This window comes from Perissodus microlepis, chromosome 18 (assembly GCF_051167445.1).
Source record: "Perissodus microlepis isolate ML-2025 ecotype Zambia chromosome 18, ASM5116744v1, whole genome shotgun sequence".
Classification (NCBI taxonomy): Eukaryota; Metazoa; Chordata; class Actinopteri; order Cichliformes; family Cichlidae; genus Perissodus; species Perissodus microlepis.
The window spans coordinates 5,193,477-5,208,914 of record NC_140478.1 but is presented as its reverse complement, the minus strand read 5'-3'; the positions used below and the strand labels follow the sequence as shown (position 1 = coordinate 5,208,914).

Below are 15,438 nucleotides of genomic sequence, written 5' to 3'. Positions count from 1 at the left end.
CTTACACAGAAGACTTTTTTATTAACTGTTAATTATCTGTTGATGGATTCTGATAGCAATCAAATGCTTTTAAAAAGACATGGCATCTGTATTCAAGCTAGAGGTCGATTCTATATAATATCCATTATCATCTGCCTGCAGACAATGTGCAGGATATGGATAATGTCCTTAACATTATCGCAGTTTGACAAGTAAGCACTTGAAACACCTCAAAAGCTTTGCAGATTGGCCATTTGTTGATTTTAACCGAGATGATGAAAGAGATGATGAAAATCCATTTATAATTTCTGTTGGAGAAGTCAAACCCAGCACATCAGGGTCAATGACAGGGTTTCAGAAATAGTTTTACAATTTTCAAATGACACTGCTATGCTTTTCTTACTGCACAAGCGTACAGATCCCTCAGCCTCGTTCACAGGAAGAGAGATTTGTGGAGAGGTCTGATGCCAGACATTTCATTTTAAATATGAGCAAAGCTGAGGAGATGGACCCACTTGGACTTATCTCATACTCTCCAGATCCACCTTTATACAGACCATGAAGAGTACCACAATGTAAACACAACCTTAATCAATCTTATCTACAATCTTAAATAATGCTGATGGAGGCTGTGGGGCTTGTGTGATGGCTTCATGCTGTTCTTGTCACACAACCAGTGATCGCAAGTGGTATGCATAATGTGTGTTATTATATTATAGCTGCTATAATTACTGGGTCATCTGTGTTTTGAGTCCAACATAAATTGCCCCACAGACACAACAAAGTATACATTGCATTGTGCTTAAGATCAAATTTGAAGTTGAAATCACATATCTGCTCTTAGGCCAAAGGCTAAAATTGGACGTAAATATTGGCTTTATATTTTATTTTATTTATTTATCAGTGGCTCCTCCCCTGTAGCAGGGGTGGTGTTCCTGCTGAAGCTGCTTTACAAAGCATGTGATTTCCAACTCATTCTTTCATTGTACATAGATCACACGAGCTGGCAAGAGATCCAGTATATGGCTTAGGCCGCTGACCCACTCGGATTTAAACAGCACTATGGAATTCAGCACTGCTGAGAATCCATACAGGGCAGGGGTGGGTTTTTATTTTGATGGGCACACCATGCAGCCAATCACATGCAAAGAAGGGCTGTGTGAAAGAAGGAAGGGGGGCAGATGTTTTGTGGTGGTACAGACCAGGTACACAAGTGTGTCGGGGAAAAATGAAGAAGCGAGCGAAAGCGTAAAATGAGCAGCATCTGCATTTCAATAATACTGGAGACTGCAAAGCTGAGAGCTGGCTTTATGGCCATTCATACTGCACAAAGTAATTAAGCAAATTTTCTGTAACTGATGCAATTGTAAGAGGTTATTCCTCTCTGTCAAATCTACTGGAGTTGTACACAGTAAAATCTGAATTATCTGAATATCAGAAGGGTTTTGGTTAACTCAGCATCTAATTACTTTTTACTTAGTTTTTTATGCTGTTAACGTAGCATCAGCTATATTGCTTTTACTTTACTTTAGTCTGACCTAGTCTATCAAGTTTAATTAGTAAAAGTCATCTAATTATGCTTTATGTTTTTATTATAAATGATGCAGGTGGTCTTACCGATGGTGAGGTCATGAACTGGCTGAAACCTCTTGTCTGTGAACTGTAGTAATAGACATGACTTTCCCACACCTGAAAAAAAAAGTAACAGAATTAAAGGGGATCAAAGGGGATTCATTCATATGCTGACAATAAAATACTACAAGTCAGAACCACTGCTGTTTGTAGGTTGGCAAAACACCAAGTTACAACTCTTACATTTTTAATATAAGACAACTGGAGTCAACATCATGTTCAAATGACCCAGCAGGGAGCATACCATTTCATCAGCTTTGCTCCAGTTAACTAACTATTAGCAAGCTAACTGAGCTATAAAAGGTGGCTAATTTTTATGTAGCCAAAAGGGCACTAATGAGCGTGCCTATTTTCAATGGCAATCCACACATACCTTCAGCTCTGAATGTGGGCAAACTCCCACAGATACACAAACACTTACAAAAGCAACACTTTCATTGTTCATAATTCTGTTTTAGGTAATTTATTCTCAACTGAAAAAAAACCCCCAAAGCGAAACAGCGAGTTAGGAAGTCAGATGACAGGTGTTTGCAAATGCAATCATTAAATCAAAGACACATTGACTTAACTGCATTACAAACTACAGATGGAAATGGTGAGCAGATTCTCAGAGCGAGTGTGAGCTGTTATTTCCTCAACACAAATATCTAGAAGCATGACAAACACACTCAACAGGTTTGGTGCCACAGTACTTCTACAACATTTAAAAAAGTTAGTCACTTGTCACTGAGATGTGTGTGTAAGTGTGTAGTAAAAAGAAAATTTCCTTTAGTGAAGAGCAGTTACGAAAGCAAGGAAACAAAAGAAAAAAAAAATACAGCCGTAATTCCTGCCACCTTGAACCTGCCCATTGTCACCTCCAAGGCTAATATGCTACAGTGAGGAATCACTTAAGGAAGAATATCGATGTCTATTGGTGACGAGATGCATTTTGAAAGCACTGAATCAACTTTAACTCAACCTGATACTAGGGGTGGGGGAAAAAATCGATACTGTGTAGTATCGTGATATTTTGTTTGCTAATAATGTATCGATACAGGGACAGCAGAAATCGATATTTTGTTACAAAAAAAGATTTTGTGGACTGGAACATGCTCTGACTTCAGAGCATGTTGATCCTTTTTCTGAGCAAGAATCCTTCACTGTCCAAATGTGTTTAACTTTTTTTATGGCAGCAATAAACATGATAGTTTACTTATTTTAATTTAAGACATGTTTTATTTTAATTAAGTTTAAAACTTTTTTATTTAATGTAAAATTATATTTTGTTTTAATTTACTTTCAAATTCTTCAGTTGCTGAAGGGGCTGCATAGTTTTCACAAATTGCATAGTTCAGAATAGCTATAATTGTACCAGATGGTTGCATTCAGTTAAGTTGGACTAGACTGTAATACAAACCGTTCAGTTTGTCAACAATAAAACTGACTGAGATGAGAGAAAGACTGAGTGCGAGACTTTGATATTAGATAAAATGAATATTGATAAAGTTTACCTTTATGTACAGAATGTAAATATCGCAAAATATTTTAAAAAATTGCAAAAATATCGTATCGTGCGTTAAGTATTGTGATAATATCGTATTGTGGGATGTATGGTGATTCCCGCCTCTACCTGATACCATTTTAACCCTTTTATGAAAAGACCAAGAGTGTCAGGAACATTCAAGAAAATGGAGAATGCTGGTATAGAATGATTTACTCAGCAAATATGGTAAGTAAGGCTTTGGAGTCAAAGGGTTTGGGAGTGTGTGAACATATGTGTGTGTAAGAAGAAAAACAGGAGGAGGAAGTGGGGGAGGGATGACCACAGGAGAATAAAAGAGAACGTTAAGGAGACAGTAGCTGACAGAAACTCAAGGAGGTGCGACATGGTCTTCCTCTTCCATGGTTTCCACGGGTCACAAGTTGCTAAGCAGGGCCTGTGCGATGACGCTGTTGCTAGTAAGGGATGGAGGGATCTCGAGAAAGTTAAATAAAGGTGTAACAGTGAAGTCATTGTTACCTCCGTCAGTCAACAGACACCTGCTCATAGCCACTCTTGCACTACTAAAGCAACAAAACAGTAATAGCAATCTTTCTAATTAGCCACAATGCAATTAACATACATTTTAACATAGCAGAACTTTTCATTTCTGACAAGAGGTAACAGCTTGATGGCTGTGACACAGAGCAAAAGCAACCTGTCTACAGGAGCCTAGAATCAAAGCATGCTGTGTCTTTAAATGCAGAGCATGGCTACAATTGGAGTCATAATTAGTGACTGTGATAGGTTTCTGTGAATGTGCTTTCAAACAGTCTAGCTCTCACCAGATCTCGTCACACAGAGGAAAATTTGGACATACATGCTGGGTTGTCAGACAACAAAAGGAACATGTTGACTGGATTACTGACAGGTGGAATAATTAAATTGCGCTTTTTGAGCAAACACCACTATGACTCAACAAATGTGATCCACTAACAAGTAAAAATATCCACCTCCCATAGTTGTGGCAAATAACAAAATCTTTAATGATGGTAAATGGCCTGTATTTGTATAGCGCTTTTCTAGTCCCTAAGGACCCCAAAGCGCTTTACACAACCTGGCATCCACCCATTCACACACACATTCACACACTGATGGGAAAGCTCTCACAAAAGCCTGAACAGTGGACCTTTGACCTTTAGCAACATTAAAAAAAAAAAATAGGATGCATTCGACAAAATGATTCATAAACCACGGCCCTGTTCTTTAGACAAGGATACCTTGTAAAAAAGTATCCTTTTCCAGCTCACTTCAACAGTTGTCATAGTAACAGGTCCATCATGGCCGAGCACCTCACAAGTTGTCTCATACCATGGGGCAATTTCCCAGACTGAACTAGTTCTTACCTTTATTTGATACCTATTTCAAATTGTTTTTAATTACAATACATCACAGCTAACACACTTCAACCAAAATCGATTGAAAACCAGACAGTACAAAAGACTGACATCGCTTTAGGGTTTGAAAAGTGAGGATAATGCAACATACTTTTTTTAATGGCCATCAAGGATGACACCTGCAAAAGGGCTTTTGGTTCCTACAGATCTTTGTGTGAAAACTGCCTTTGAACTCCATCTCTGTAAATACTTTCCTAATGGGATTATGGGTTTATGGGCTCAGTCATTCGTTTTGGGTATGAATAGCACATTTGTAAATTCTGGTCATTTTAACTGTAAAAAGAGGGAAAAAACAGCGCTGGCTAAAAAGATGGTCACTGGCTAACAACTTGTGACTGACAAGTCTGCTAGTATGAACCACGCTGTGGTGTGGTTTCAGCCAGTCACGCACCACTCAATTTTTGTAAACCCAGCCAGTTGGTGAGGCCAGGTTGAAAACAAGAGTGTACGATTGTGTCCATTTTTACCACCAGTTAAAGTGCAGAGATCTTGGACTGTACAGAAGGAGATATTGGACGGCTTGAAGAGTAAGACGTTCTGGAGAAAACGTTGAAAAAGACAAAAACAAAAATACTGCAATCACTGTGCTTCCTCTTTCAACTTCTAGTCCTATATCAGTATTGATGTTGAAGTTGACGTTTTGCTTCAGTGGTGACACCTATTGTCCACGAGAGGACTGCATGGCCTCAGTGCCAGTATAAATGGTGAGGAGGCATTGATGATGTCAGGTCTTCTGACACAACCAACACAAAACCATAACAGACATTAACAGGGCACAAATCAGCGAGTGACGTCATGATGTCTGTGTTCATGTTTTATACTGGGGATGCAGAAGGTGAGCTGATTTGTGAGCACCACAAACAATATTATAGTGAGAGCAGAGAAATGTCAAATGTAATGACTTTTCCCTTTTATTTTGCTCACAGCTTATCAATAATCACAACTGAAGTTTTCTGTGTGACTGTTCATGTAAAAACATTGGATGCTGTTGTGCTGCTGTACGTGTAGTATGACTGCAGTCTTTGCTTACCCATTCCAGACAAAAACCGTTGAAACTGTTAATCCGGCAGGACAAATTGAGCATTACATCCCTTTCCACCCTCATCCTCAGGCCTCATCTGCTGAAAAATAAGTCGAGGCTCTAACACATGAAAATGTGTAAATATGCTCACTTATAGAGCAGGGCGATATGACCAAAAATATTTATCACGATATACATTTGAAAATTTGCGATAACGATATAACTGACGATATAATTGACACTAGACAAAATACTTTACAACTCCACAACTTTATTAGTGAAAAAAACCCCATCAATGTATTTTCACTTAAACAAGCAGCTGTTTTTTATGTGCATTAAAGTTATATAAAAATGTAACAGTGCAAATGCAAATTCCTTGCTGTCAGTTTAACCAAAAGGCATTTCCAGTGGAAACTGGCCGACATATCCTCAGCATAACCATGTATAATATCCACAAAACTTAAAAAGAGCTTATACACACACAATATGGTAATATTATGTTGAAGCACAGTACGTATCACTCCGCGAGGCTCCTGCCTACGATAGCCGTAATGCTCCGACAAACCATCAAGCGGTGCGGCTTCGTAGCTTAGCAAAGACGTCTGACAGATTTTCGAGCGCTGTGTACCACATAAAATCGTTTCAAGGTCAGTAAACACAACCAGAATTCATACATAAGGCACACGGGATTATAAGGGGCACTGTTGATTTTCAGAAAAATCAAAGGATTGACTTTAAGTGTGCTGTATTTTCCAAAAAACACGGTAATAACGACGGCCCGCTAGCATGCGCTACCAAAAATAGTGCTTTGTTGTGTATCTGATGGACAAAAGCTAAACCAGTTCCACACCACTGAAGTTGCAGCATTTTTACAAACCAGTTCTGGTTCATCCGTTTCATTCAACAATCCGCTTTCGCTCTTCATTCTCCGTCGCTGGCACGCTTTTTCCTCCATGTGCATATGAAAACAAAGGCACTGCGCATGCGCGTTTTACCCATATTCTATCGCGATATTTCATTTTCTTATCATTGCCCAACATTATACCGGTATTACCGTGAACGGTATGATATGGCCCAGCCCTACTCACTTATTCCTGATACTGTTATTCTGGTCACTAAAAACGTCAAATGTTGATACCATTTCATCTCTAGCACTCAGAAATGTAGCAATTACGTTTTATGACGAGATGATGCGGGCTGAGAATTAAAGTATAACACAAGCGAAAAAATTACTATTTCGTTTGAAATGAGACAAGAAAACGCTGACATTGTTAATCAAACCTGGTCAAATTGCAGTCCCACAATCCTGACAAGGCAGATTTCACACAGTTAATATTTACTGTTATAGGTCCCCCATTAACCCAGTTTAATCACACATGAACGCAATGTTATCCCTCAAACACTACTGTCATCAGAAAACCACCTCAACTATGAATAACACACTTGTTAGCTCAGTTCACACTCCAGTCTGGTCATTACAGCGAAGAGGTCTTTTAAATTAGGGCTTATGGGACACCGTACTCTGTATACCGCAAAAAGATTAATGATAAAACAAGTCAAGGACAGGTAGTTTCTGTTTAAGTTATGTTTCTGCCTGGTTACAGTTTTAGGTGGTTGTATTACCTAACATAGATGTTACCAATGTTTGCTTGAGCAATTTTCTTTGGTATCTATGGTTTCATAGACCAAATATTTGAAGCAAAACACTCAGGTGATTAATAACTAATGAAAATGTGTTAGTTGCAGCCTTTCTCATGAACACATCTAAAGAGTTTTAAAAAAATTACGGCATTTGTTGGGGGGTGAATTGTGGAAAGCTAATAATCATAATTATTAGACAGGAAAACTACACACAAACATTTACCACAACTCCACTGTAGGTTCCCAAGAACAGCGGTCCCCAACCCCCGGGCCTCGGACCGGTACCGGTCTGTGAGTCGTTTGGTACCGGGCCGCGAGAGTTGAGGTTCAGGTGTGAAATGTATGGTTTTCAGGGTTTTTATCGGTTTTCAGCGTTATTTTGTTATCGTTTTTATCGTTTACTCGGTTTTCCTGGGTCTTTTCACGCGTGTTATGAATATTTTTTCTTTTTTTCGGTACCGGTACTAGTTTTATTTTGTTGTATTTATCCGCGACACCTTAAAGGCCGGTCCATGAAAATATTGTCGGGCATAAACCGGTCCGTGGTGCAAAAAAGGTTGGAGACCGCTGCCCAAGGATACCTGTAAAAAAAACTTTAGTCAAAGCAGATACACACGCAGGACTTAACAAAAGGTCCATGAATGAAGGATTTGTTCATTTTAGCCAAAGACCGGATATTATTGCATAAAAAATCCCAACGAACTATAGCTGTGCATATTGAAATCTGTCTGTGCTTTTCATAATGAAAACTGCTGTGAAACAATGAACCTCAAATTCTCTGAATGGGGTCAAACTCTAAAATTTGAAAAGCTGGAGATCTACAGGCTGTGTTCAGTAGGACAGAGCCTATTTTTGGACATTCAATCTGTACTGAAGCTATAATTTCTGTTCAGATGCAGTTTGTCTTCGGCAAGCTATATCTGAGGACAGCCTGGCCATGGGTCAGAGAGACAGTCAACACTGAATTAACTTTTTTCCTATGTCTCAGAATAGTCAATCCAATTTATCATTATTCGCCTGTGCAAGTCCCTGCTACTCCTTTAAGTCATAAAGCAAAGCATCTCCTCTCAAACACTCCACGAAGGGTTGAGAGAAAATAAGAGGAGAGAGAGGTGATGACACCTGGAATGATATACGGTAAGTTTTGACAAATGTCACATTTCAGAAAGCATCAGCAACACAGCAAGGATGCAGGCATTAGAGCAACAATGGGTAGACGCCAAATTAAAATGACACATGGACAAGTTAGATAAAGGTCAAGAAAATTAATAGCAGGCCATGAATCTACACCTAAGGTGAACAACTACCGAAACACATACTACATGCCAAAAAAGGTAGGATGCCACTGGACAAAGTGACTTGTCTCTGTGTGTTTTTCCCCCTAGAAAGTCATACACTGCAGCTGTATTTCTGTATTAATTATAGTTAATATTTTAAAGAAAAATCTCTGTGAGAAACTAGTTGAACTATTGAGTTCAACCAAAGGAAAAAAGTGTCAACTCTGAATACATGTCTGGCAGGTGGGGTTAAGAGCACCAGCTGCATGAGTGTATTAGCTGGGAATCAAAGGAGCTTGCAAAGAAAAGCGTCTGGACTTCTTTAAGTTGCTTGAAGACGTTTCACCTCTCATCCGAGAAGCTTCTTCAGTTCTAAGCTCCTTTGACTACAATGACCTGGATGACTGAGAACCTTCACAGACATTAGCTGGGAATGTTTCCTCAGACTAAAATGATGTCTACGCATCACATCTTAAAACCCAACTAAAACTCACTGACTGGAAATACATCTTCCTCAGTCTTCATGTGTAGATGAATGATTACACACTGCACTAAAAGACTGCCAATCTTACTGGTACTGACCATCATACTAAGCACATGGGGAAGACGGAAGCCTTAATGATTACTTTTCACAATAAAAGCCTCACTGAACATTGATTAACCTGGAGATCGGAGGTTTTTCTGGTGTTTAAACTTGTGGATTTGCTTTGACTCAGCAAAGCAGTTACAAGGTAACAAGATGACACACCCAAGTTAAACTTGTCCAACTACTAGTCTATGACTGGTTTTAGATTTTGATAACCATCATATCTCCTTTAGGGTGAAGATAAGACCAAGATAAGATGTGTTATATTCTATAAAATTAAACATAGAAGAAACATAATTCCAAAATAAAATTATTAAATACAGTCATACAAAAGTGTAAAAACTGACCGCCTAATGAAAATACAAAAACCGATCACAGTCAAAAAGAGTTCTTCCAAAAAACAGAAGAGTTCTTCCAGAAGATGTCCCTTTCTCTTTCGGACACACTTTTCACATACAAAGGCAGGCAAATCGCCCCACACTTTGTCCACAAAGTTGCCACAAGCCAAGCTGATGTTGTCTAACTAGTTAGTTAAGTAGTTAGGTGGTGGCAAAAATTAGCAAGTTCTACTCATACCAGTGATTCACCCACTGAATTACATGCCTTGCAGACCTATGCACTGGGCTTTTTGTTGTTTTTTTTTCTTAAGCTATAGCCTGGTATTAACATTGTTTACAGATAAAATATAGCTCTAGAAATTTTCAATTTTAGCAAGGGAATAAAGAACCAGACAAATCTTTCATACTGTTATACCTGTTCAGCTAACATCTATTGACTTATGTTCACTAATAAAGGTGGGCTAAATCATTTATTTCTGTATTGACTAAATATGATTGGGTGCCATCCTGCTGGTATGCTGGTAAGCAAGAGATAAACTCCCCACTGTCTCCTTCCCCTCTCTCCCTGCATGTAGAGCAACTCGTAAGCAGCTTCGCTGTTCCCAGTCACCGCTACATAATTAGCAATAAGCATTGTAGCTTATGAACAGTGCTACATACATTGTTTGCAAGATTAAATCCCTTCTCCCCAACCCACCTTAGTTTAAGATGATCTGATCAGTCTGACTTGCATCATAGTATGATTACAACATTGCAGGCTAGTTTCTTACTTAAAATGACCTGTCTCCTATACATAAGTGTAACTGCTGACCTTTCTGTTGACAGAAATCACATGACCTAGTATAAGTAAACATCATGACTCCTGCACCTTTGAGTCTCATCATTGACAATGCTGGAAAATATATTTTACTCAAGCAACCGCTGGATAGGTTTTTACTTCTGAGAATCACTCTTGATGTATCTCTCAGCCCCAGATGAATTGAGCCAGACAGAACAGTCAGATATATTGGGATTATGTGACATTGTATTAAAATGACATATTACATGCAGAAAATGATGTTTTTACAATTATTTACTGTTGTATACAGTTACTACTACTCTGCCCCTAAACCGTTTTAGAAGCCTTTCTACTGATCACAACAACAACAAATCAGTGAGCCAATTAGATTTTCAGCTGGCAGACTAATGTTAGGTTTCTTTCCAGGGATTCCTGAAAGTGATCCCAAACACCCCACACTAAATTTGTAATGTCATATCATCATATGACAGATGATAGATATGGAACATTTGGCCCAGCAGCTTTTTTGACACTAATATTAATTACATGTTATGTCCTGGACACCAGATATTTTAGTTAAAAAATAAATACAATTTCCCCCTGGAAATATGCTTGAAAAACAAAACGAGGCTAGCACTGCAATGCCCGCGTGAGTGCTTAAAAAAGCCTCTTGAGGTAAAAGTAAGTGGCGCACAGATGGAGTATTTCTGGTGTAGACATCTGTGTAATCAAGCTGGGACCTTTTCAACATTCACTACTGAAGATAAACAACATACTTGTACGAAATCATAACAGCAGCAGGCAGAACGTGACCCTGCTTGGCAATAACAGTGTAGTAAACATGAAGCCCACCACAGTGTACATCATCTAAGACAAAACTACATATCCGCACAATGGGAGTCTTTCCCCAATATCTATTTACTCTGAAAATTTTCTAACTGCCTCTTGCTATCGCTGGCAGTTTATCTTACTAAAGCTCTCGTTGTACCTCACAGTTGTAAGACCTGCCTGCTTTTCTAAAACTGGTGCTATAACAGTATAATATAGACATGTACCTGCAACTACACAGCGGTACCCCTCATCAGTACAGCCTGCTAAAAGTAAACAGATGACAACACCGCCGGCTAATTGAGGGGTTTCCAGCACAAGATATGCAAACCTACATTTTGGTAAATGAAGCGCAAAACATGGAACCATGCAACGACTCCAAATCGCATGGATATATGTAGCCAGAAATTAGATCTGCTCTACGCCATTTCAGGGAATATTAGAGGTGCAGCTTGGCGTCTTGGCCTTCTCTGACAAGAAGCTAAGCTAATGTTTAGTAATTATAAGACATGAACAACAACAGAAATTGGTAGTGTGGTTGTCTGTCGTATGTAGCTGCAGTGAGTGAAGCATTATTTGGATGTCGTGACAGTCGGTTGCTAAATATTTGGTGGAAAAGCTAACGCTACTTAGCTGGGCTGGCAAGCTGTGGCTAACACCCCCACCCTCGACGCAAAGGGACAAAAGGCCCAAACATTTATCAGCCGCTATCAACCTTGACACAAGCTACTCCAAGGCAGCTTGTGTAAAGATTCCTGTGTAGATTTTCACCACTGCCAGGGGTAGCTTATTGTTATCTAAATATGTTAATAGAGAAGGATTGGAGCTGTCATCCCACCCCTTCTGTCTCTGCTTTTACCACGTCATTGAACTATCCAACACTGCGGAAATACGCCGCTAGCTAGCGGCTAAGAGCTAGGTAAATGCTAACTGGCAGTCTAACTGGCACTTGTTGTAACTTACCCGTGTCTCCGATGATGATGTATTTGAAGAGGTACGCATACGCCATGACCCCTGGTTTGTGCAGTTAGCTGTCTAGCCCGTTACACCTTCGTAAAATCGAACGTTACCGTGTGAAGAAAGTGGCTGACAGACTGTTAGCCCGTTTCTCTCTGTCCGTGCTGAGGAAGGAACAATAAACAGCCAGAGCCTCGGCTCGACGTCACACGGTCCGCCCTCGCCACGCTACACAATGAGGTCTTCAGGGTCTGCTCGGAAATTTACAATGCATTTCACTACTTCCACTCTTAGTGGAAATGATGGGGGGGGGGGAATCACCTTTCTTTTAAAAAAGTCAAACAAATTTGTCAGGAGGTATTAGAATCACTTCACTTTGTTATTAAATGAATAAAAAATGAAATAAAAAGGGAGCAGAGATCACTGCTGCCACCTTCACAACATATAAAACAAATTCAAGGATAAACAATGTAAATGAAACCACACCGTGAAGCGGTATGCATAATACCATAAACAGTACCACATAGCAATGGCGATTCTAGGCTCAAACCTTTAGGGGGGCTCAGCTCCCAATCATAATGTCATGCATGCAGTGCAGTGTAATTAGTATTAATGGAATATGGTGTTTGCAACAAATATAATAAACCCCTTTTACAGTTGCAAACCTATATTCGATTGGATAAACATTACAATTTTACCTTCAAAAGCAGCCTAATAGTTGGATGATCAATTGTAGTGTCAAATAATAATTCAGAGTAGTGATGGGATTTCTGGCTCTTTTTAGAGAACTGGCTCTTTCGGCTCGGCTCACTAAAAAGAGCCGGCTCTTTCGGCTCCGAACCGGCTCTTCAGGTTGTTTTGTTGCTTTAATTAATTTATTATTAACAATAATATAAAATTATGCACAAAAGGAATGTAAAAAATGTAAAAAAAAAAAAAAAAAAAAGTGGTTTTATTTATATATGTTTATATATAAATATTTACGGTGGCCCCTAGAGACAAAGCATGTACAAACTCCAAAAAGTACGTACAAACTCCAAAACACAGCTACCTAGATCACTTAAATTACACAATTGAAAGCATACTTGTATGGTTTGTGTATTTATACACAAGCACACATATATATTCAAATAATTTAAAAAAAAGAAAAAGTTCATTTACCTGTTACTACCACACACCAAATCCAGTCGTTGGTACCTGCTGGCTTGTGTAGCCACTAGGTAACAAAAGCTCAACACTGTGCCTAGAATTCTGGAGCACTTCTGTTGTCTTTTGTAGGTGTTTTGGAGTTTTTACGTGCTTCTGAGTTTTTACGTGTTTTGCAGTTTTTACGTATTTTGGAGTTTGTACGTGCTTCAGGGTAGTTAGCAATGCTACACACCTGTTACTCTAGTCTGTATTATGTAATGATTCAGCACTCCTTAGGTTTTGTTATACATTTTTAGACAGCGATAAGATCAGCTACACACTCCACAGAGGCCCAGAGTTACTGTTAATATAAAAAATGTAATGCTGTCCTTTGAGATTTTAGCATTTAAGACTATGAGTGTAATGGATCTAACACTGTTTAAATCTTCAGAACCGTCTACAGTCAGGTAACATGGAAACTAAAAACAGCAGCAGAAGGTTTCAGTAGTGTAGTCTAATTTGTTCTTTTCATTTAATAATAGAGTCTATATTATATCAACAACTACATTCACCCTGGAGAGAAACTAGTGAGGCAGACCATGAGGACTAAGCTGGGTTTCTGGGTCCAGAGGTTTGGAGAAACGTCTTTCCTTTCTTTCATCATCACAGCTGTCCTGTGCCAGATATTCTGTTGACCCACTGAGAGAGGCTTCATTTAAGAAACACCAGGAAGACCGAAGCTCATGGCATTGATCAAGCGGGACTCATCATCTTCACCAGCAGCTCCCTCACAGGGAAATCGTCAGCACTCCTCTGTAGGCCCACCCCAGAAGATGGATAAACCCAGCATTTCATGAACACTGTGATGGAGACCTTTGGTTTGTGTAACGTTATAAATACTCGGATACTCTCCAGAGTCTCCGGACTTTTACATAAAGATATTATATTCAGTCCTGTAGAAAGTTATATATTTAAAAATATATTATCCTCTCTGGTTACTCTGGTATGAATAACTCTGAATCACTTTATGGTAAATAACACATTATCTGCAAAAAACTGAAAGAATTCCAGATGACAAGTTTATAGTTAAACATACAAGTGACGACCTTTGACCTTCATCAGGTTTTATTTAATCGTGTCAGAGAAATTCAAACGTGCTCTTCATGCAGCTGAGTACATCAAGTGTTTAAAATGGAAGCTGTGCAGGTCTGAGATCAACAGCTCTCTGAAACACCAAACAGGTCCTGTTAATGCTGATATACAGTGACACAGCTACATGGGTGATTAATCCTTTTGACTTTTTGTCTTTAAATTTATCAATAAAACAGCTGCAGCTTTCACTACAGCACATGTGGTACTTTAACCTTTGCACTGTTTTCATCAGTTAATTTTGCAGTTAACATGTGAACATGTTGGATGATCTGTCTGCTGTCATTGGGTGGTGCTGAGGTCTGAATCTGAGGGCAGCTCCTGTAATCACAAAGAGAACAGAATCATCACAAACTGAATTATAAAGTTTATCTCTTAAATCTGAAATAAAGCTGATCCTTCTGTCCTCACACACTCAGGATCTTTAGCTCTTCTCTTACATTTTTTTCAGTTCTACAGTTTAATCCACAGTTACAGATTAATGAGGAGTTACTGAGGTACAAGTTTAAAAAATAAATAAATATGGTGTTACTGTCTTTACACATGTGGAGACTGAAAACATGCTGTTGTTTGCACATATTTAATAATCAGCTCTGCACAGGAGCTGAAGCAGAGTGCAGCCTGTTGCTTTTACAGTATAACACTTATAATGAAAGTACAGTAACGATAATTAGTGACTGAGCAGCCCGGGACGTTTCTGTTGATTTCTTTAGTCAGGCTAAATTCATTCACCTGCACGGGTTAGCTAAACGAACTTTACAAAACAAGTTTCCCCGACAGCCGAGTGCTCATCTTAGCTAGCTAGGTCCTGAGACCTAGCTAAGGACGGTAGTTACGGATTAGCTTACAAACACGTTTAACTTACCGAAAAAGTGCAGCAGGGCCTCGGGTCCTTATGTCGGGTAGTCCAGTTTACTGAAAAACACCTCAAGCTGTCAGGTTAAAACAATCAGGCGTGTTTTCGTAACGTAAACGCTGGCCGTCCTCTCAGAGCCTAAGCTCTATCTGCTATTCCCGAACAGAGATACGCAAGTTTCTCCGTGACTGCAGCTGTCAGTCAAAGCTGTTATGATGACGTTACACTCCAATTTAACATCACCGCGGTAGGAATTAGAATCAAACTTATGGGAAAGGAGACCCCTTGGACATAAATCAGCGTGGTGAGAACTATTGATAACAAAAGAAAGAATCTTTGGAAAAAGTTT

The 15,438-nt window shown here is 39.1% G+C and overlaps 1 protein-coding gene across 1 annotated transcript in view; it reads right to left on the bottom strand.

The window, feature by feature from the left end:
* rab2a (RAB2A, member RAS oncogene family) overlaps positions 1–12,173 on the bottom strand; it is a 30,728-nt gene extending 18,555 nt beyond the window's left edge. The window contains exons 1-2 of the mRNA XM_084911887.1: positions 11,963–12,173; positions 1,597–1,668 (exon numbers count right to left, since the gene is read on the bottom strand). Coding sequence (XP_084768013.1) covers positions 1,597–1,668; positions 11,963–12,008 — 118 coding nt within the window. The 5' untranslated portion in view covers positions 12,009–12,173. The remainder of the gene's footprint in view (positions 1–1,596; positions 1,669–11,962) is intronic.
* Between the last annotated feature and the right edge of the window lie 3,265 nt (positions 12,174–15,438).